The sequence below is a fragment of the Rutidosis leptorrhynchoides genome, chromosome 1 (genome assembly GCF_046630445.1).
Source record: "Rutidosis leptorrhynchoides isolate AG116_Rl617_1_P2 chromosome 1, CSIRO_AGI_Rlap_v1, whole genome shotgun sequence".
In the NCBI taxonomy this organism is placed as follows: Eukaryota; Viridiplantae; Streptophyta; class Magnoliopsida; order Asterales; family Asteraceae; genus Rutidosis; species Rutidosis leptorrhynchoides.
Genome location: NC_092333.1, coordinates 569,265,116 through 569,288,932, shown reverse-complemented (window position 1 = coordinate 569,288,932; position 23,817 = coordinate 569,265,116). Strand labels below are relative to the sequence as shown.

Genomic DNA, 23,817 nt, shown 5'->3' with positions numbered 1-23,817 from the left:
CCCCGACCCGACTTGCACAATTTTTAAATTTTTATCATTTTAAAATTTAAAGGGTTTTAAGAGAAGATAAATAAAATAAAACCTCGGATTTTGATCCGGTTATTTTTATATTATTTTTATATTTTCTAAGATGTATTACTAATTAGAATAAGAAAAGACAACTAAAAATTAAAATATTTTATTTTTATTAAAAACACAAATTACACAGGTTCTACAACTAAATTCCAGAAATGACGCGGAAAGAAAGACAAGTTTAAAGCTTCTTTGACCATCCAGAGTAAATCAGTGGAGTGTATTGAGAATATTTCGAAATCACTTAACATTTTACGCTCGCGCTTCTGTAAATCTCCGATATCGTCCATAAGTTTAACCAAAGCCCTTTTAACTTTCTTAGTGTTTGAAATTCCGTCCCTTGGCCCAGTATCTCTATAATTTAGTTCAAAAAGAAGTTTTGCCACTGTGTCTTGAAATAAAAGATGCAGTCAGGATCACTGATAGTAAATTTAAAGTTTGAAGATATTTCTTGAATGATCTTTCTTTGCGGAGTTTTAAATGGAAATTTTGACATAGTGAGGATTTGCACGAGTTCTGAATATACTTCCTTTCTTTTTGCGAAGAAATTCTGATGTATTCTTTCCTCGGTAGAATCCGGAAAAGCTTCAATTAATCTTTTGATGAGAAATGATGCTGGATCAAAGTAAAAGAAATCTCGGTTTCCGTAGGTTGAAATAGGGTTAGGTTTCTTGTTTTCTATCCAAAATTCTAATTCGGAGATCATTGCCGAGACATAACGGTTTGTGTGAATTGGAGAAATTTCCTTTTTAGTGAAGTGAGGGAGAAAAGTGACGAATAACTCTAAATCGAACTTGAAATTAATTTCTGCATCCCGGTACTTGACGAAAAGGTCATCCCCACATTCTTTTAACAGTTTGTGAAGAGAACGAGTCTGAGAACGCAGCTCTTTTAACAGATTGATTTGAAATGTTGAAAATGGGAAGTCTGAGGAATAGAGGTGCCTAACGAATTCTCTATAGACGTCTAACCTTCTGCTAGGATTTAACATATTTCCAATAAACGGAGCTTTTGTTTTATCAGGGTTCTGTATCTCTTTAGGATTAAATTCGAACAAGTCTGGATAGTTGAAAATAGTTGGATATTCTTCCCTTATCTCATCTTCCATAATCAGGAGTTCGTTAAGACTGAGCCTCCCTTTTGGATCGTGAAGAGGGTCGAATCCTGGTGTATTTGAGTAAAACTTGTCCAAAAGCAATGAAATCTCCAAGTCAGATGATATTATCCGGCTTCTTGGACTACAAGAATCAAGAACTAAGTCTTGATGAGATTCATCAGGGTTTAGATTTGTTTTAGGTTTATAAAGGAAAACTTCGTCGGTTTCCAAAGTTGTGGGAGAGCAACTGCCATTCGCACTTTCTTCGTAGTCGGTTAAGTTTGAACTGGAAACTACAGAAATTAAAACCATAATTAATATTTTGTTTTTATAATTTGAAAAGGGTTTATTATAATGGCGACTTTAAATCCTATACCGACAAACTCTCTGCTCGTTAAGCATGTGTGATTCTTTTCAATTTATCTTTTGAAACAAGTGGCCTGGCAGACAACGGAGAGGCAGGATCCTTTTGGTTCCAATATAATTGGAGACTGTTTGGAAAATCCAATAACCAAGTCCGTGTATAATTGTCTTTCTTAGACACCACTCAAGAATCTCGGATATTTTGATAGAATCAGCGATTACTGTAACAGACAGAAAATAAGCTCCCCGGCAGTGGCCCCAAAAACTCTACTTACTCTCGTGAGATGGCCGAAACGGACGGTTTTATTTTTGCGGTGTCGTTAGGCCGCGGCACGTCAGAATCAGCTACCACGAGGGCAAGTAGTGGGTTGTTTTATCATTTATATTTAGCTGGGGTTTCAAGCTATAACTCACCTACTTGTCTTCCTTTTAACGAGTAAGTGGTAAATATAACTCAGGTACGTATTTTTGTATGTTTGTTCAGTAATGTGGGATAAAAGTGCGTATATACTTAACCCTAGTGACAAGAGGTGATAGATTAAGATTAACTAGATAAAATAGTAAAGAGGCAATAAAAGTAAAGATAGGTATGAAGAATAGAATTCTGTAGGGGAATTATCGCAAGAGTTTAACTTCCTAGGATAAACACTAAACCTCAATCAACTGGGCTGTGAACCTAACTGATTTTTCACTAAGAGTTTAGGCATTGAAGATTCTGCCTAAGACATGTATCCCTACTCCCAACGTTAACCTGAAAGGTTTGAACGACCTTATGGATGGAATCCTAGGTACATGAACAAAGTAGTTTACCCAATAAAGGAACATCTCAGCTTTTCTTAATCCTAGTTGGTCTAACTAAAGCAATATCCTACCACTAAATCACTATGCTATGCCTGAACATTAACAGATGTGCAATCTTAGATATCCTAAGGTACTGCTAATTGGGATAAAAGTCTCTCCTTTTGCGATCACTTATTCAACCCCGGATCATCTTACAATATCTCAAGAACATTGCTTCTGACGCGAATCATGCTTCTGAGTAAGCTAGTGTTCACTGAACTCTCTATTGCTAACTCTAACCACAATCTAAATGGGTAGCTCTTCTATGATGAACAAATGGTTATTCATACGTAGGTACTATATTCCTATAGTGACGTTAAGCACATATAACTACTTACCTCATATCCTAGGGTTGATCAGGTCCTAATACTAGGTTATAGCCACGTGAATAAGCGGAAAGGGTGATCCGTAAATTAAACTTCTAACCCGTCAAGGTTTCAGCATAACAATATGATAAGTTTCAGATAAAATATTCAACACATAATAAACAATTGTAACAGATAGATAATCATGTAAGATGAAAGCAACTCAAGATAATAACTTTATTAAATTAAGGAAAGCGTTCACCGTTTACAGACTAGATCTGGACCATTACAAGTGCTGACAACCTCTAGCCCGCTCCTATTACAATCTTCGGCGTTCGCCTCCGGGTACTTAATTTCCCACTCGGAGGTGAGAAGGCCTTAAAAGCTCTAGTGGGAGAAAGTGTATTGTAGTGAGAGAGTGAAGAGAGGTGTGTGTTGGAATGAATGACAAAGACCCATTAAATAGACTTGAAATTTGCCAGCATACGCTTGGCAGGGCGTATGGCAGCCCGTTTTTGGCAGGCCGTATGCAAGGCAGGCCGTATGGTGGCTCGTGTGGTGGCCCGTATATGGAAGGCCGTTTCCATACTGGCAGGTCGTATGGCAGGCCGTATGGCTTGCTGGTCAGCCTTGATTTCCTGGATCGTAACTTGATTTCTTGTCTTTCACCGTTTTCGTTCTAGAATCTTCGTTTTAGCTCCGTTTCTCTTGATTCTTTTTGCATCGTCTTTGTAATTACTTTGTCTACAAGTTTAACTGAAAAAGCGATTACTTTGCCGACAAAGCTTTAAACTTTATGCTTTTGGGACTCAATATCGGGGGTAAAAACGTGACTTTTTAGTCGATATCAAAACTCAAGACTACTATATTCTCGTCCATTGTCCGACCTTAAGCACTTGACCTTTAAATTTGTCTCATTCTCAACCATAGCTTTCCACTTCACAAAAGTACCAAAAACTTCGGATTTAGCTTTGAGAAAATAAACTCATACCTTTCGAGTGGAGTCGTCAATGAAGGTGACATAATAACGAGAACCTCCATGTGAGTCTACATTCGTTGGCCCAAAAACATTCGTATGAACTAGCTTCAATTTCTTTAACTTTGGTGTATTCCCCGATTTAACAAAAGTCACCTTCTTTTGCTTCCCATATGTACATGGTTCGCAAAACCCTAGCAGTATCTTTTTCAAATCCGGAATTCTCCCACTCGAACTAAGAGCCTTCATACCCTTCTCACCCATATGCCCGAGTCATCGGTGCCATAGAGTAGAACTAGCCCCAACGTCAACCGTAGCAATCACCGTGTCTTCTTCAAATACCTCAACCATATAAAGAGTTCCCTTTTTATGTCCACGTGCCACGACACTACTACCCTTAATCACCTCCTATTGGTGATTCTTGAAAGTAACCTCATTACCTTCTTCATCTAATTGACCAACTGAGATTAACTTCCTCTTTAACTTAGGAATAAACCTCACGTTCTTCAAAGTCCAATTAGAACCAAGAGTAGTATTCAATACAACATCTCCTATACCTTTAACCTCGAGACCTTTGTTGTTTGCCAATCTAACTTTTCCTTTATACGACCGAAAATTCTTCATCACGCTCTTAGTGGGTGTGGCGTGAAATGAAGCTCCCGAATCCAAGACCCAAGACTCCACCGAACTTTCAATACTACACAATAATGCATCCTCCATATCTTCCGCGGTCAAGTTAACATCTTTAACCGGAGCATTTTTACAGTTTCTTTGATAATGCCACTTTTGATTGCAACCCCAACAAATAGCTTCACTTCGGTCTTTCGATGGAAACCTCTTCTTGAACTTCCCTTTACTCTTCTTCACACCGTGATCAACTTTCCTACCACGGTTGTCGGTACTCAACAAAGAACCAGATAACAATTCCCCCGAACTTCTCCTACGAGTGTCTTCACCAAGAATTAAATCCCTAATTCCTTCATACGCAAGCTTAGTAGTACCGGTAGAGCTACTAACCGTAGTAACCGTACCCGACCAACTTTTCGGTAATGATGAAAGTAAGATTAGTGCTTTTAGTTCATCATCAAATTTGATTTCAACCGACTCTAATCTTGAAACAAGATTGTTGAGTTCATTGATATGATCCATTGCACTCATACCTTCCTTCATCTTCGTGTTGAACAATTGTCGCATGAGAAAAACCTTATTCGCCGACGTAGGTTTCTCATACATGTTGGAGAGTGCCTTCAAACAATTAAACGTTGTCTTTTCGTTCATAATATTACCAACAACGTTCTTGGCGAGTTCAAGACGAACCGCACCCAAAGCTTGACGATCCAAGAGCATCCAATCGACATCGCCATGCCTTCGGGTTTGGTCTCCAACAAAGGTTGGTGAAGTTTCTTTTGATACAAATAGTCTTCTATTTGCATCTTTCAAAAGGCGAAGTCTTTGCCATCAAACCGCTCAATCTTCAATTTACCGTCTTCCGCCATCGATCCCAACTCGAACCTTGAGCTCTAGATACCAATTGTAAGGATTATAGGATCCACACAATAAGATTAATCACTGAGATTAATCACCCACTTCGACAAACGAAAGACAATAAAAAACGAAAATTAAAGAACGCGAGATTTAACGTGGTTATATGTAATCGAATGTCGATTACTTAAATCCACGGACCTAACTAGAGAGATTTATTGATTAAATTCGTACACATGCATGAGGGTTACAATATGATGCTTATATAGGCCAAAAACAACTTGAAGAACAAGAAAATCTTAAATATGGAAAATGTCCGTCAGACGCTAGCCGCGCCGCGCTCAGATGGGCCGCGCCGCGCCTCTAAGGCAAAACTCCGGACAGACATTTTCTTCAAACTGATGCTCTGTTCTTGACTTCTTGTGTTAGGTCGCGTCGCGCCTTCCAAGGCCGCGGTGCGCCTCCTCCCTTGAACCGATTCTTTCGACTTGTTTTGATATCCTTCACATCCAACATAAAGTTCTGCTAATTGAAATCATTTCCCAATTACTAATGTAAGGTTCTTCATGAATGGATCAAACATTTCATTCTTGATTTTTTTTAACAGCAAAAATATACGTAGTATTTATTATTAAGACATTTGTAGCAAGGCGCTAAGAAGGAATAAATACAATTATTCCAACGGATATTAACCAATTAAAGAAATAATTACGATTGTAATCAAATAAACAATCATTCTTCAATGAAAGAGTCATTCTTGATTTAAATGCACAAGATAATTACTTCTTGTTTTTTTTTTTTTTTTTTTTTTTTGTGGCGAAATATATATATATATATATATATATATATATATATATATATATATATATATATATATATATATATATATATATATATATATATATATATATATATATATATATATATAAAGATCAAATGATCAGGCAGGTTACAATTGTGCAGATCTGGTGATCTGTTGAAAGATACAAATTGTGCAGATCTGATGATCTGTTGTACGTGAACCTACGTTCACCCTTATACCAACAATAATTGAAAATACATTCAAGTGAGACAACATTGACAAACACTCACCCAACAAATTGATAAAACCCGCAGCTAATACCAACCACTGCTAACTCTGCCTAGACCTTAATCCAATCAAAATACATACCCCTCCAAGCACGACCAAGCCCACAAGAGACCTCCCGACCGCTGTTACAGTTTCTATTTTTTAGAAAAGCAATGCACACCCAACACGATTGTTTACAGACTTATTTACATAATGTTCACCTCAAGACTTGAACCCATCACTTCAAGGTCAGAGGATCATCTCCATACTGCTAGGCCAATGATCCTCTAACTACAACTTCTTTTTAGATAGTAGTATTTGTTATCCGCTTATACATGACCTTTTCGCATAGAACTCAAAATTAATTGAACATATTTATCTACGCTTCAATTTTGTGCAGAATATGTGATATACATTCTGATAAAACCGGAATCTTCAAAACAACCTCGCCATCCTCCCCTCAAACACATAATACGACTAACGCCGCTGACACAAAAGCAATGAAGCCGCCGAACACGCAACAATCAAAATGACCGACAGACTCACAGAAGGTACACATATGTGAAAAACACCAACTCCGCGCGTGATCTCAAGAGGATGATCACTCCAAGGACCAAAAGATCCACGAATATACGGCACTAAGCGATAAAGGACACGAATTCACAGGATAAATGTTATGTTGAATTTTAATGAGTTTGTTACTATCAAGTTTGTAAAATTGAATGTTCTGCGCATGCATGACGATGTATTCTTAATTACATTATAACTACTGTCAACGAAATCAGTTTTGGAGGGTCATTACTTATTCAATCCTCATGTTGTGGGATCAAATTTGCACATATTTAGTTGAAAGTTAGATTACTATATTTAGAAAGAAAAAAACATAATCCTTAAAACATTTGAATGCATAGATAATATGGAGCAAACATTATTACTTTGATCAAATCAAATAAAAAACACAATTAAAATTGACCATAAGAATTAATGAATAACCATAAACTTCGGACGAATGTCTTATATCTGAAGGAAGATGATCCATAATTCATAACTTAATTCATGTGATCTATCTAAACCGAACAAGTTCCATGAACAACATACCATTGCAACGGCCTCATGCTGATTGAGCCTTATCCCATGTTGCGGCGATCATAACATTAACCCGGGCTTATCGTAACTAATCATAATTATCAAGATGTCGAGCCCATACGCGAGTTCGACGATGTCTAGTCCATGTTATTCGTCAGATGACGATATGTCTAGAAAAGGAACCCCTGATCGAGTTTTCAAGGAACCTGAATACCCCGTGGTAATTGTAGATCAAAAATATTGTGCAAATTACCCTGTTCAGTTAAATTTTGAGAAGAACCGTCAGGACGAAGATAAATTTAAAATCACTGATGAAGATGGAAATATTTTATTTAAAGCTAAGAAGAAAAAGAGTGGTTGTCGTGTTATGGTAGATGAATCCGATCAACCAGTCATCTCCTTCACAACAAAAGTAAATTTTTCTTTCCTTTTTATTTAACAAAATATGGTTGAATGAATTGAATATTAAATGGAAATTTGCAGAATTATAAACTATGAATTAGTTAATGACAACTATCTCATAATAAGCTCTATCTTAATAAGCTCTATAGAAGAAAAGAATCATGAATATATTTAAATTTGAGGTTCTAAAGAGTATGAATCTTGAAAAATAGATCAGGAAAAATGATGATTACGTTTGCAATTTACTAAATGTTGCTAGAATCACCCAGTAATATAAAAAAATCTCCATTAATATCCCTTTTAACAAAAAGATTAACTAAATTTCTAAAAAAAATTTAAATCTGTCGGCCAAAGTCGAATTTAGTAGGTCAAAGACATATTCAGTGGCGGAACATAGTTATATCCAAAGGGGTATCCGCCCCACCTGAATTTAACGGAAAAAAAAAAAAAAACATTTACACTAAATTTTTTATTTTATTTACCATAAAATAAAGTTTTTTTAGTATTTACCCCTGCTGACAATAAAAAAATTTATTAAATTGTTACTCTCGCCTCATCTGTATCCGGGTTCAAGTTTCACCCCTTAGTCGGTCAAAATTTGTCAAAATTAAAGTTAGCCATCATCAACGAATTTAAATTGAAATTCAGAGTATTTAAACAACTTAACTATATTTAGTCGGTCAAAATTCGTCAAAATTAAAGTTAGCCATCATTGTAACATGAATTTAAATTGAAATTTACAGCATTTACAACACCACGCTAACTATAATTCTTACTGGTTATCTGGAAAAACTACGCAGCACATCACAATGCATAGAAGACGTCAAGCGTACAAGGGAGATCACCATGAGCACCACCGACTTTTCACTGTCAAGAAGACACGAGGCTACAAGTCACTTCGCTATGACGTTTACATGACTTCAAATATGACCGAAAGTACTTTCAATTACAGAGTTTATGACAATTTTAAGGATGGAACATCAATAATATTTGCTCAAGATAAAGTTACAGTTCTGGCCCAGGTAACATATCAATTTATTCCCTTTTTAGATAATTAATGTTTTCTTTAACGTTATTAACTTAACACTCTCTTGTGCAGTTGCATACTCAAGTTTCGCGTAAAAAAGAAGTGAAAACAGAAGATAAGTTTTCAGTTTCTGTGTCTCCAAATGTTGATAAAGCTTTTGTTTCGGCACTCCTTATTATCCGAGAAGAGGTTAGGAAGTCAAGATACAAAGGGTACGAAAGCTAAACAGAAATGTGTCCTCTTCTATATTCATGTTTTGGTCATCATGCGACGCCGTACAGATGTTTAATAGACAAATACTAATTCTACAATGAAAGGATACATTGCTCAAATAATGAACTTTTTTTTCATGTAGTTTGTATTTTATTTTTGTTTTGTTTCTAAACTTTAGGATTTGGGACAGCACCACAATTGTCTCGGTTGACAGAATGATCAGCGTTAAATATTAATTAGAAAAAATCCTAACCTTAGATTCGCTGGTTTCGGATTAGCCACTCAAGTTCGGAGTTACTATCTATAACCTTTTCCTCCTTTTTTTATTCAAAAAAATCACTTTTTTCAATGGTTATATAAATGAGGGTTAAAGAAAAAATAGGCTACAAACTTACACAAATGTACCGATGTTGCCCACAAACTCATTTCCGTCCTACTGTCGCCTACAAACTTTCAAAAAATGTGCTAATATCAACATTTTATAGTTTTGACCTGTTACATACTAATTTTAACCTGAATTTTTTTTTTTTTTTTTTTTAAGAATTAAGATCCAATCCACGAACGACACGTGTTGATTTTAACCAGTTTAGCCGGTAGCAATTCATTTTTGTTTACATTGGTACACTTTTTAAAAGTTTGTATGCGACAGTAGGATGGAAATGAGTTTGTGAGCGACATCGGTACATTTGTGTAAGTTTGTAGCCTATTTTTTGCTTTAACCCTATAATTTATAATAACTTTATTTACAATCTTTTTTTTATGACTTTTTTTATTCATTTCTTTATAATTCTTTTTTAAACTTTTCCCAATATCTAACTATTAAATAGTAATCCAAGTTATGTAGTATCTAATTATACTCTTATTGACGACTAAATTATGGGTGTTTCGTATATTAAAATGGATTATTGTTTTTATAATTATGTATAGTTTAATTTTAATTGAAAACATATATTTATGTAAACAAAAAGCTTTTCGCATGCTGCGTAGCACGTTGACACCATGCTTGTTGATTTTATTTGTCATTTTATTTTGTTACGTTAAGTTTCTCAAGAATAGGAGTTTGTTCCCTTTTGTTTTGGCGACGAATATACCATTTTTATATTATGTAATATTAACTATCAAAAGATGACTCAGTTGTTCGTGTGTTGATATCCTCGTAAAAAATATCATGTTTAAACCTCGGTAGTAGTACATGTTGAGAAAAGTGGCACCGAATTATAGCAAACCGCTAGTAATACTTGAAATAATGACAATAAAGGAACACCAAGATTTAATGTGGAAAACCCCAATAGGGTAAAAAATCACGGGCAAGGAAAGGAACGTTTCACTAATAAGAAAAATAGGAATTACACTTTTTCTCTAATTACAAGGATAAGTATCAAGTTTTATATCTCTTGTAATTAGGAGATTTATCACTTACTAATTTTCTATTAGACTACTAGAACACAAGAAGGAAGAATGTGTTTGGATGATTTGAATGTGCTTTCATTGCTCTCTATTTATACTAGAAGAGAATGAGATTATGTGTAGTTAGTGAACCATAAGTCTTCACAATATTTTGGCATCAATTGTGTTGACTTAGTTTATCAACTCTATAATTCATCTACTCCATCACAACTTTATGTGTCACCATTTTTATTTCAACAATCTCCCACTTGAAGATTTGATTGAAGCTCAATCAATCTTCACACGATGATCATTCCTTGCCAATGATGTTGCTTACGTTTCTACTAGGCCGAATGAGGAACGGCACCAAATAAACTTGTCACTGTTGATTGACTTTGTAAGAAAATCAGCCACATTGTTGTCGGTATGAATTTTCTGCACATCAACGGTTCCTTCTTCCACTTTCTCACGAACGAAGTGATACTGAACTCGTATATGCTTTGTCTTTGAATGAAATGCTGGATTCCTTGCAAGATGCAAGGCACTCTGGTTGTCACAAAATAGAGTGATATTCTTTTGTTTGTGTTCGAGTTCCTCCAACAACATCTTCAACCATACTGCCTCTTTAGTAGCTTGAGTAGTTGCTACATATTCTGCCTCTGTTGTTGAAGTGGCTACAACTGACTGCAGTTTTGAAACCCAGCTTACTGTTCCACCACAAAGTGTAAAAACATATGCGGAGGTGTATTTACTTTTATCCATATCACCTGCATAATCTGAATCAACATACCCTTTGACAATAAATTCCGGTTCCCCATAACATAATGCAACATCTAAGGTTCCCTTGATGTATCTAAGGATCCTCTTTACCGCATTCCAATGCTCTTTACCAGAATTCACCATGTACCGACTAACTACTCCCACTGCATGTGCAATGTCAGGTCTTGTACATATCATTGCGAACATTAAACTTCCCACTGCTGATGCATACGGTACGCGAGACATCTCCTTTCTCTCGTATTCACTGCTAGGACACATAACGGAGGATAACTTGAGATTAGTAGGAAGTGGGGTTGATATTGGCTTACTATCTTGCATATTGAAATGCTCCAATATTTTCCTCAAATAATTCTTTTGAGAAAGCCAAATCTTCCTATTATCTATGTCTCGGTGAATTTGCATCCCTAGAATCTTGTTTGCGGCACCCAAGTCTTTTATTTCAAACTCCCTAACCAATTGAGCCTTCGGCTTATTAATACGATCTTTGTTGGGGCCTGCAACCAACATGTCGTCTACATATAACAGCAAAATGATAAAATCATTGTCTCCAAACCTCTTGAAATATGCACAAGGGTCTGCATAAAGTCTGTTATATTCAAGGCTCATTATGAAAGAATCAAATCCCTTGTACCAGCATCTCGGCGCATGTTTGAGACCATACAGAGATTTCTTTAACCTGCAAACCAAGTTCTTTTTTTCTTGTAGTTCAAAACCTTCTGGTTGAAGCATATAAATTTCTTCTTCAAGATTTCCATGAAGAAATGCAGTTTTCACATCTAGCTGTTCTAGATGCAAATCAAATGTAGCACACATCGCTAGAACTACTCGAATTGTTGTAAGTCGAACCACATGAGAAAATATTTTATTAAAGTCTGTACCTTCTTTCTGAGCATATCCTTTAACCACCAGTCTTGCACGATACCGCTCCACTTGATCATCGCCATTTCGCTTGATCTTATACACCCATTTATTTCCAATAGGTTTTCTACCTTTCGGCAATGGCACAAGTTCCCATGTTTTATTTTTATGAAGAGCTTCAATTTCTTCCTGCATAGCCGTATTCCACTGAGATGCATCTGAATGATTCAGTGCCTCGCGAAGAGTTGTTGGCTCTCCTTCCTCTGTTAGAAGACAATATGCAATATTCCTTTCCATAATATAATCCGAGTGCCACCCTGGACGTTTACTTTCCCGATTAGAAATACGAGTCGATGGAGCTTCATCAACGACTACTTGATTTTCTTCGTGCTCTGGTACTGCTTCAGAAGAATCTTTATGAAATTCATTATCCACCTGTATCGGTATAGTTTCTTTTGAAGTGCTAACATCTTCAAGATCTTTGTCTTCTGTAAAGACAACATCTCTGCTGATGACTACTTTGTGGGCAGTGGGGTCCCACAAGCGATACCCCTTAACTCCATCAGCATACCCCAAGAACAAACACTTTCTGGACTTCGGATCCAACTTTGTCGTTTCTTGAGAATTGTACATTGCGTAAACAGGACTTCCAAATATATGAAGCTCATAATAATTAACTGGTTTTCCAGTCCACATTTCCATCGGCGATTTCAACTCAATTGCAGTTGATGGTGATCGATTTATCACGTAACAGGCAGTACTTACTGCTTCTGCCCAGAATGATTTTCCCAAGCTTGCAGTTGCCAACATCACCCTTGTTCTATCTAACAAGGTCCTGTTCATCTGCTCTGCCACTCCATCCTGTTGAGGAGTGTATGCCGTCGTGAATTGTCTTTTGATACCTTCTTGTTTGCAGAACTTATCAAATTCATCACCAGTGTATTCTCCTCCATTATCTATCCTCAAACACTTGATCTTTTTACCAGATTCAAGTTCAACCAGCGCTTTGTAAACTTTGAAAACTTCAAACACATCTGCTTTCCTCTTGATTGGGTACACCCACTGTAACGACCCGCCAAAATTGCTATTGACGCGGTACGTTATTCATTGATTTCATAGTGAGGTTTTGACCTCTATATGATACGTTTTGTAAACATTGCATTCTTTTGAAAAGGCATACCATAAATGAATATCTAATTCCAAGGTTTTCGACATCTAATAATTTCTACATATAGACAATCACCGTAAATAATAGTTACAATAATACATTCGTTGACAATGCAGTCAAAATAAGATACATGGTGATGATTTTGTGAATGCAAAGTTTTCTCGAATAAAGCATGTATGACTCCATGCACATAGCTTGTATAACGTATAAGCAAACAGCGGAAGACTTCTAGGAACCTGAGAATAAACATGCTTAAAAGTGTCAACACAAAGGTTGGTGAGTTCATAGTTTTAATAGTGCGCATAATCTGTATATAAAGGGGTGGATCACAAGATTTCAGTTGTTTCATCCAGAAACGTCTATCAAAATATTCTACAAAATTGAGCACCCTGGTAACTAAACTTTAAACTTATATATAATAAGTACCCCTATTTTAGCATACATGAAACTAACATGTACAATACACGCAATTCAACGTGTACTAAACTCAAATAGCATACGTCCGTTTTATAGTTCAGGCTAGGGTTTCTATACCTGGAACAGACGGGGATGTCAAGCCCTATGGATCCATATACAACTACTCGCGCCCACCAGTTCTTATAACTAGCAGTTACTAGTTACCAAAGCTAAGGAATTTTCGGTTCAACCTCAGTGTAGAATTTAGTATGTACTTGTATCCATTGCTTTTAAAATAAAGTGCATGTATTCTCAGTCCAAAAATATAGATTGCAAAAGCAATTAAAAAGGGATCTATAAACTCACCGTTCAATATTGTGGTTCAATATTGTAGGAAAATGTATGTAGGTGCAATGTAAATGATAAGTGCAAGGTTGGCCTTTGATTCACGAACAAAACCCCCGAACAATACCCATAACCTCCTTAGATATAACCCATAAATTCCTTAGCTTTAACCCATTTGAAAACTCGTTTTGAAATCACCCGAACATAACTCCGTCGTAGTATTTTATGTATTTTACTAATAATGATACTTAATAATAATAATAATAATAATAATAATAATAATAATAACAACGGTAATAATAATAATAATAATAATATCATACGAAGTAAAATAGAGATATAGATATTGATATATGTGTGTTTTTGAAATGAAATTATGCGGAGTGTTCAGTAAAATGATCTTCGAATATATAAGCCAGTATGACCATGATGAAGCATTAAAATAATAAAAAATTAAAACGTGCGAATTATTTAGCAGCCATCGAATTTGTAAGTTTCTCTGTCGACATCATTTTTTATATATATAATAATAAAATAATAAAATAATAATATAATAATATTGAAATATAATATAATAATATAATAATAAATTTTGAATCAAATGAATCGTAAAATTTTTTAAAAGTCGTATTTCTCAAATACTTTAGGGGTATATTATGTAACTTATAATTAATAATTTCTATCATGTCGCTTTCATATGAATAGTAAATTAATTAATTACGTTTCATTTACTATTCACAAGAATAGTAAATGAATTAATTTTAATTCAACTATTTAAGTTACGATGTTGTACGTTGTGCTTTACAACTTGTACATCTTTGATTTAACTTCGTGTCTTCTTAAAAATTAAATAAAATACATCATAAAAATAAAACGATTTAATACGTAAAAATTTTAATTTGAAATTGCATCATTCAATAGTAAATTTTTATCATTTCGTATATAAATATTATTCGCATGATTCCGTATATATTCAAAACTCTTATGTTTATATAATACTTTGTGAAAATGATTAATAAGATATTAAATTCTTATGTTTTCAAGTTAGATGTATATATATATATATATATATATATATATATATATATATATATATATATATATATATATATATATATATATATATATATATATATATAATACATGTTATGATGTTCGTGAATCGTCGGACAAACAGGGTGGTCAACCGTTATATAAAAACTCATTTTAAAAAGTTTTAAAACTTGTCAAAATATATTGCTTATCATGTCGAAAATATTAAATTGTATAGAGATTTGGTTTAAAATAAGTCAAAAATTTTTGGGTCATCACAGTATCTACCCGTTAAAGAAATTTCGTCCCGAAATTTGATTGGGATCGTCATGACTGACAATAAGTATGTTTTCATGAAGAATACGAGTTGAAAATTAGAGTTTTATCATCAGTGAGTAGTATGGATAAAACAATTCGTTTATGTGAAGAGTACGAGTGAAGCTATCATAAAAGAGTGAAATGAGTAAATGCAGATTCGTCTTAACCGGTGACGTAATCATGGTTGATTTCTGAAATTCAAGAAAATTAAAGAAAATCTTCGAAATCTATATAATATTTGATTCTTCGGTGATTAAGGAAATTATGATTTTCTTTGATTAAATGCGTAATCTGCCTCGATTGCTATGTTCGTTATTTTGCTATAAATCAACCTCTTCCGTTCCATTATTTTCATCATTCCTATATCTTCTTCCTCATTTCATATTTTCAAAAGATTGTGAAAATACTTTATCCAGTTCTGATTCATGACCCGTCCTAATCCATCTGGACGAATACATTACATTTGGTTACATCGCGAGGTACTTGACCTCTATATGATACATTTTACAAACATTGCATTCGTTTTTAAAAGACAAACTTTCTTTACATCGAAAGTTGACGGCATGCATACCATTTCATAATATATTCAACTATAATTGACTTAGTAATAATCTCGATGAACTCGACGACTCGAATGCAACGTCTTTTGAAATATGTCATGAATGACTCCAAGTAATATCTCTAAAATGAGCAAATGCACAGTGGAAGATTTCTTTCATACCTGAGAATAAACATGCTTTAAAGTGTTAACCAAAAGGTTGGTGAGTTCATTAGTTTATCATAATCATTCATTTCCATCTTTTTAATAGACCACAAGAATTTCATTTCTCATACATATACGTCCCATGCATAGAGACAAAAATCATTCATATGGATTGAACACCTGGTAACCAACATTAACAAGATGCATATAAGAATATCCCCTATCATTTCGGGACATCCATCGGACATGATAAAACAACATCGAAGTACTAAAGCATCCGCTACAACGGATGGGGTTTGTTAGGCCCAATAGATCTATCTTTAGGATTCGCGTCAATTAGTAGACTGGTTTACTAATTCTTAGGCTACCAAGCAAAAGGGGCATATTCGGCTTCGATCATTCAACCATATAATGTAGTTTCAATTACTTGTGTCTATTTCGTAAAACATTTATAAAAGCAGCGCATGTATTCTCAGTCCCAAAAATATATATTGCAAAAGCATTTAAAAAGGGAGTAATGAAACTCACAATACTGTATTTTGTAGTAAAAATACATAGAACGACATTGAACAAGTATAGGGTTGGCTTCGGATTCACGAACCTATATCATTAATATATATATTAACACATATAATTGTAATCAAATAAATTCATATATTATATCTTAAATTATATATCTTATATATTTAATTTGTATATATTTAAAATAGTTAATATTTATATAGTTAAATATTATATTTAAAATCAATAATTTGTTATATGTAAATATTTATATAAATAATCTTCATATATATAATTATATGTAATATTAAAGTAGTTGTAATATATATACTCTTATATAGAAAATATCTATTTGTTATAATAATATTGTTAATATAAAAGTAGTAATCATAATAATAATAATAATAATAATAATAATAATAATAATAATAATAATAATAATAATAATAATAATAATAATAATAATAATAATAATATTAATGATAATGATAATAATACTACTAATAATAATAACTATAAAAATAATGATTTTACTAATAATAATAGTAACATTTATTTTAATAACTATAATGATAATAATGATAAAAAATAACAATAATGATAAGTAAATGAATTAAATAACTACCTCAAAAGATGCCTTAAAAAGAAATCTGCCACGAACGGGACTTGAACCCGCGACCTCTCGTCTAACCAACACACATTAAACTAATAAACTGCACTTCGCTTTTGAACTATAGCCCACGTTTAATTGTTTTAATATGTTGATATCTAAAGCCCAATTCAAAAACCCATTTAAACTACTTGATCCATTAACAATTTATCTGTAAATATGTTCGATGGATAACCCTTTATTTTAGAACGGCTGTTCGATGGACAACCTAATAACATAGCATCGAACCCTAATCAGATTACTTCGATTTATCATCATCGTCATAATCATCACAGTTATCATATTCATCGATATCTAACATCTTAAAATCATTGTTATTCATCTTCATCATCGTCTAACCTAATCTTCATCTTTAAACTCGTTACTTTGTAACCATCATCATCATTATGCAGTTTATCATAATCATCAATGGCGAATCACCATCCCATTATCTTGTGATCAACATAAACATCATCATTGCTTCTATCATGTATCATGATCATCATGATCATTTAATATAAACTTTACTTCATTATCGTTAATATCTACTCGGTCTTACCTTAATCTTCATCTCTCAATCTCTAAACATCCAGTATAACATGAAGTTCCCCTAAGCCTAAAAGGGCCGTAGCAGTTTCAACCCATCAGATGTCCAGCCACATTAAATGGCCCAAAAGTATAAAACAAATGTGGTGGCCCAACTATTAAACTATGCTCACGGCCTCAATTCGATTAACAGGAAAAATAATGGTTGAGGTTAATTGTTTATTCCAAATCTCATCTATGTAACATTACCCATTTCCTTTCACTTATCAGTACCGTATACATATAAACTTTTGAATGTCCTAGTAATCATTTATGATCATCAAAGTTCAAAGTTGTATGTTGATAATGCTAAAAACGAACATATATTTCATAGTATTATCCCTCAAAAAAGACAAGCTTTTAGTTGCAACTGTTCTATTTACAAGTGATATTCGTTTAAATAATAAAAGGTGAAGACAAAAGACAGATTCGACGAATTGAAGACGCAAACGACCAAAAAGCTCAAAAGTTCAAAATACAATCAAAGTGGTTCCAATTATTGATAAGAAACGTCTCAAAATTAAAAGAGTACAAGACGCAAAATGCAAAATACAAGATATTAAATTGTACGCAAGGACGTTCGAAAATCCGGAACCGGGACCAAAGTCAACTCTCAACGCGCGACGCAACGGAACAAAAATTACAAGTCAACTATGTACATAAATATAATATAATATATAAATAATTCTTAAAATAATTTATATATTATATTTATTTATTAAACCTTCGGCAAAAGAAGCAAACAAAATCATGTGAGCTGGAAAAGCAGGCCATGCGATCGCATGGCCTGGAAGTGCATTTTCCATGCGATCGCATGGGCCACTTTTTCTGGCCACATCCCTATAAAAAGCAGTTTTGTGATCGATTAAAACACATCTTTATCTATCTCTCTCTCAAATGTATATATATATATATATATATATATATATATATATATATATATATATATATATATATATATATATTATAATTTTAATTTTAATTTTAATAATAATAAGGGTATGTTAGCGAATGTTGTAAGGGTGTAAGTCGAAATTCTGTCCGTGTAACGCTACGCTATTATTAATCATTGTAAGTTATGTTCAACCTTTTTAAATTAATGTCTCGTAGCTAAGTTATTATTATGCTTATTTAAGCCGAAGTAATCGTAATGTTGGGCTAAAATATTAAGACGGGGTAATTGGGCTTTGTACCATAATTGGGGTTTGAACAAAAGAACGACACTTGTGGAAATTAGACTATGGGCTATTAATGGGCTTTATATTTGTTTAATTAAATGATAGTTTGTTAATTTAATATAAAGACTTACGATTGGACGTACCTATAAATAACCACATACACTCGATCGGACACGATGGGCGGGATATTTATAAGTACAAATAATCGTTCATTTAATCGGACACGGGAATGGATTAATAGTTAATGGATTTATTAAAACATGGGTGAATTATGTACAAGGACACTTGGCGTAATTGTTAACAAAGTATTAAAACCTTGGGTTACACGCAGTCGATATCCTGGTGTAATTATTAAACAAAGTATTAAGACCTTGTTACAGTTTAAGTCCCCAATTAGTTGGAATATTTGACTTCGAATATAAGGATAATTTGACGAGGACACTTGCACTTTATATTTATGACTGATGGACTGTTATGGACAAAAACTAGACGAACATATTGAATAATCCAGGACAAAGGACAATTAACCCATGGTAATAAACTAAAATCAACACGTCAAACATCATGATTACGGAAGTTTAAATAAGCTTAATTCTTTTATTTCATATTTAATTGCACTTTTAATTATCGCATTTTATTTACTGTCATTTTATTTAATTGCACTTTTAATTATCGTACTTTTTAATTATCGCAATTTTATTTTATCGCACTTTTATTTATCGCAATTTCATTATCGTTATTTACTTTACGCTTTAAATTATGTCTTTTATATATTTAATATTTTACATTAGGTTTTAACTGTGACTAAAGTTTTAAAATCAACAAACCGGTCATTAAACGGTAAAATCCCCCTTTTATAATAATACTACTACTTATATATATATATATATTTATATATTTACAAATATAGTTTTAAAAATATAGCGTTAAACTTGGCCAGCTCCTTGTGGAACGAACCGGACTTACTAAAAACTATACTACTGTACGATTAGGTACACTGCCTATAAGTGTTGTAGCAAGGTTTAGGTATATCCACTCTATAAATAAATAAATAACTTGTGTAAAATTGTATCGTATTTAATAGTATTTTGTAGCAAAAATATAACTATTTCGTATACACCTCTACGCACATCAAGTATTTTTGGCGCCGCTGCCGGGGACTTCTTAAATGCCGGAAGCGAAACGCTATAAAAAAAAGATTCTTAGTTTACTTTTGTAAAATTACGATTTTTTTAAAAATACGTTTTAATTATTAAAAAGATACAAAATATAAAAAGAAAAACAAAAATTATATATTTTTAATAGTTTGTTAAATATATATAAAATTATAAAGTTTCTTTATTTTTATTTTAGTTTTTAAAAAATATAAGTTTTTATTTATTATACTTTATATAATTATAAAAACAGAAAAAAATAAAAAAATAAATAAATAATTGGCCCGGTACTGTAGCAGCTCAATATCTGGCCCGGTTTTATTGTTCATACGACCGCATGAAAGAAAGGCTATAAACCCATGCGATCGCATGGGTTAACCTGACCCGAGCATTAATTACGAAATTAGGTTAAAATATTTAATTATTATTATTATTAGGGTTTAATTATTATATAGTTTTAATATAATTTGTATTTTAAGTTTTAGTTATTATTATTTACATATTTATACTAATACTTTTATAAAATAAATAATATAAAAATAATATTTTTATAAAAATTTTACTTTTTACAACTTTAAGTTTTTTTTATTTTGTATCTTTTTATTTGTTTTAACGTAATATTTGTATTTTTCGCTCGTAATTAGTTTTAATATAGTATTTGCCGTAGTTATTTTTATTTCTAGACTCTTAGGCTTTGTCGTAAAATCCCTTAAGTGCTTTTTCTTTAGACTAAGATTTAGGTGCTTTAGAATTTTGTGACGCCGTTTTATAAATTTTAGTACCTTTTTAAGTTATTGCCATTTTGGATATAGAATTTCTTTTAAGCTTTAATATTTTTAGACGCAACTTTTAAATCTTAGTTTTTAGACTTTTAAGTTACGACGCGCTACGTTCTTTTTATTATTTTTCGACTTTTTATTTTTCAACGTTTTTCGACGCACTCTTTTTCTTTCTCATTTATCGACGCTCTAGTTTTTAGGATATAGAATTTTCTATTTCTTCTCTAAAATTTCTTTAAATTTCAATAAATTGATAGACATCCAAATTTTCTGCTTCGTAGTAATAGTTGGATTTGTTAGTGGCTGAGTTGTAAGCTTCAGATTTAAAGGGTTCTGGCTCCCTGCTACATCTTTTGGCTATTCGAAACGTGGGCAAAAGCAGAAAAGTCTATTAATTTGATAACTTATATAATTTTTATCTTTTATAACTAATAGGATATTCAGTGAATGCACCGAGCAAAACGTTCACCACCTTTTATACGTTGACCACCTGTAACTCGATCAAGACATCTAGCCAATATTGTTGCCGTCGATTTTTCTTTAGAATCGTCATCCAGTCGACCAAGTACTCCAATTCAAATTTCCGATAATCCATTTTTTGAACCCGACCTCACAATTGAGAATTCGGAGGATATTCAGGGACAATTCAGAGATCCTGAACCACTAATCTTTCCTCCGAAACCACCAATCATTCAAACGGAGATTGTCGAGGAACAACCCATTAAATCAGAATCCTCTAGTGATTCAGACTCAACAAATTCAATCATGGAAAATCTGGAACCTCTAAGTATGGAAGACCGAATGCGAGCTAAACACACTGGCCAAGGTTACGCAATTACTCAACCAGACATTAATGCGCCAGATTATGAAATCAAAGGACAAATCCTACATATGGTAACTAATCAATGCCAATTTAGTGGTGCGCCGAAGGAAGATCCAAATGAACATCTTCGTACCTTTAATAGGATTTGTACTTTATTCAAAATAAGAGAAGTGGAGGATGAACAGATATATCTCATGTTATTTCCCTGGACTTCAAAGGGAGAAGCTAAAGATTGGTTGTAATCATTACCTGAAGGGGCGATAGATACATGGGACGTTTTAGTTGAAAAATTTCTTAAACAATTTTTTCCGGCATCTAAAGCCGTGAGACTTCAAGAAAAAATTGTTACGTTCACACAAAAGCCAAATGAAACTCTATATGAAGCGTGGACAAGATTTGGAAAGTTATTAAAAGGATGTCCGCAACATGGTTTAGACACCTGTCAAATAGTACAAATATTCTACCAAGGATGCGACATCACTACACGAAAAGACATAGATATAGCAGCTGGTGGTTCCATTATGAAGAAAACCGCAACTGACGCTTACAAAATTATTGATAACAATGCTTCCCACTCACATGAGTGGCACCAAGAAAAAGATATCATTAGATCATCTAAAGCAGCTAGAGCCGATTCTAGCCATGACTTTGATTTCATTTCTGCAAAGATAGATGCTGTCGAGAGACGAATGGAAAAGATGACTAAAGATATTCACTCAATACGAATTAGTTGTGAGCAGTGTGGAGGACCACATTTGATAAAAGATTGTCTCAGTATTGAACAAACAATGGAACAAAGAGAGAATGTTTTATACATAAACCAAAGGCCTGGAAATAATTATCAGAATAATTATCAACCGCCAAGACCAATCTACAATCAAAACCAGAATTATAACCAAAATGTTCCATACAACAACCAACAAGGTCCTAGCAATCAACAAGTATCTAATAATACTTACAATCAGCAAAGACCTATTTTTCAAAACAAACCACCACAAACCGATGATAAAAAGCCAAATTTAGAAGATATGATGTCAAAGCTAGTTGAATCTCAAACGCAATTTTTCACATCTCAAAAACAAACCAATGAACAAAATGCTCAAGCATTTAGAAATCAACAAGCTTCTATTCAAAATCTAGAACAAGAAGTAAGCAACCTAGCAAGGTTAATAGGTGAAAGAAAACCGGGAAGTCTAGCTAGTGATACAAATGCTAACCCCCAGAATGAAACAGCTAAAGCCATTACCACAAGAAGTGGTATTACACTTAAACCACCTGAAATACCTATAATTTCTGATGAAGCTATTCCTACTCTACAAGAACCACAGCCTGATCAAAATAAGGAAACAGTACCGGTAGTTGAAAAGGTTAATGAAGATAACACAGTTAAGGAAAAACCTTATGTTAAACCATTCCAACCACCACTTCCTTACCCGAGTAAAATGAGAAAAGAGAGACTTGAAGCTGAGCAATCCAAATTCTTGGATATGTTTAAGCAAATAAATGTAAATCTTCCTTTCATTGATGCGATTTCAGGAATGCCTATATATGCTAAATTCTTGAAAGATCTAATCACAAATAGAAAGAAAATGGAAGAACTCTCGGCTGTTACTATGAATGCTAATTGTTCTGCAGTGATGTTGAATAAGATACCAGAAAAATTATCAGATCCAGGAAGTTTCACAATTCCATGTTTTCTGGGTAGTCTTAGTTCAATAGAAGCATTGGCAGACTTAGGTGCTAGTATAAATCTAATGCCGTATTCACTATACGCTAAACTAGACCTTGGAGAATTGAAACCAACACGAATAAGCATACAACTAGCCGATCGATCAGTAAAATATCCTAGAGGGATAATGGAGAACATGCTACTTAAAGTTGGTATTTTAGTATTTCCAGTAGATTTTGTTATTCTGGACATGGAAGAAGATTCTCGAGTTCCTCTCATATTAGGAAGACCATTATTAAACACGGCTAAAGCAATAATAGACGTGTTTGGTAAGAAACTGACCCTAAGTATAGAGGACGAGAGTGTTACCTTTTCTGTTGATAGAGCCATGCAATAACCGCAATCTGCAGATGATACATGTTATTATATTCAAACTATAGATTCACATGCAGAATTGTTAGAAGAATTTTCAGAATTACAAGGAACAGGAGAATGTTCTTTAGGAGAAGGAACTGAACCAATTGATGAAACTGAAATGTTAGCTACACTTATGGCTAATGGA

At 33.4% G+C, this 23,817-nt stretch overlaps 1 protein-coding gene and 1 non-coding gene across 2 annotated transcripts; one reads left to right on the top strand and one right to left on the bottom strand.

Moving 5' to 3' along the window:
* Positions 1-7,395: 7,395 nt before the first annotated feature.
* Positions 7,396-8,943, top strand: LOC139886370 (protein LURP-one-related 15-like). Its single transcript, XM_071870155.1, has 3 exons — positions 7,396-7,701; positions 8,492-8,713; positions 8,791-8,943. The coding sequence occupies exons 1-3, from the start codon at positions 7,396-7,398 to the stop codon at positions 8,941-8,943; spliced, it is 681 nt and encodes a 226-aa protein (XP_071726256.1).
* A 12,969-nt stretch (positions 8,944-21,912) lies between these two features.
* LOC139887141 (small nucleolar RNA R71) lies at positions 21,913-22,019 on the bottom strand. The gene has a single exon (XR_011772984.1). It is a non-coding gene; the product is annotated as a small nucleolar RNA R71 (small nucleolar RNA).
* Positions 22,020-23,817: the final 1,798 nt, after the last annotated feature.

Coding starts and splice junctions, on each gene's coding strand:
- LOC139886370 (XM_071870155.1), top strand. CDS start 7,396: ATGTCGAGCCCATACGCGAGTTCGACGATGTCTAGTCCATGTTATTCG. Junction 7,702..8,491: donor TCATCTCCTTCACAACAAAA/GTAAATTTTTCT, acceptor AAAACTACGCAG/CACATCACAATGCATAGAAG. Junction 8,714..8,790: donor AAGTTACAGTTCTGGCCCAG/GTAACATATCAA, acceptor TCTCTTGTGCAG/TTGCATACTCAAGTTTCGCG.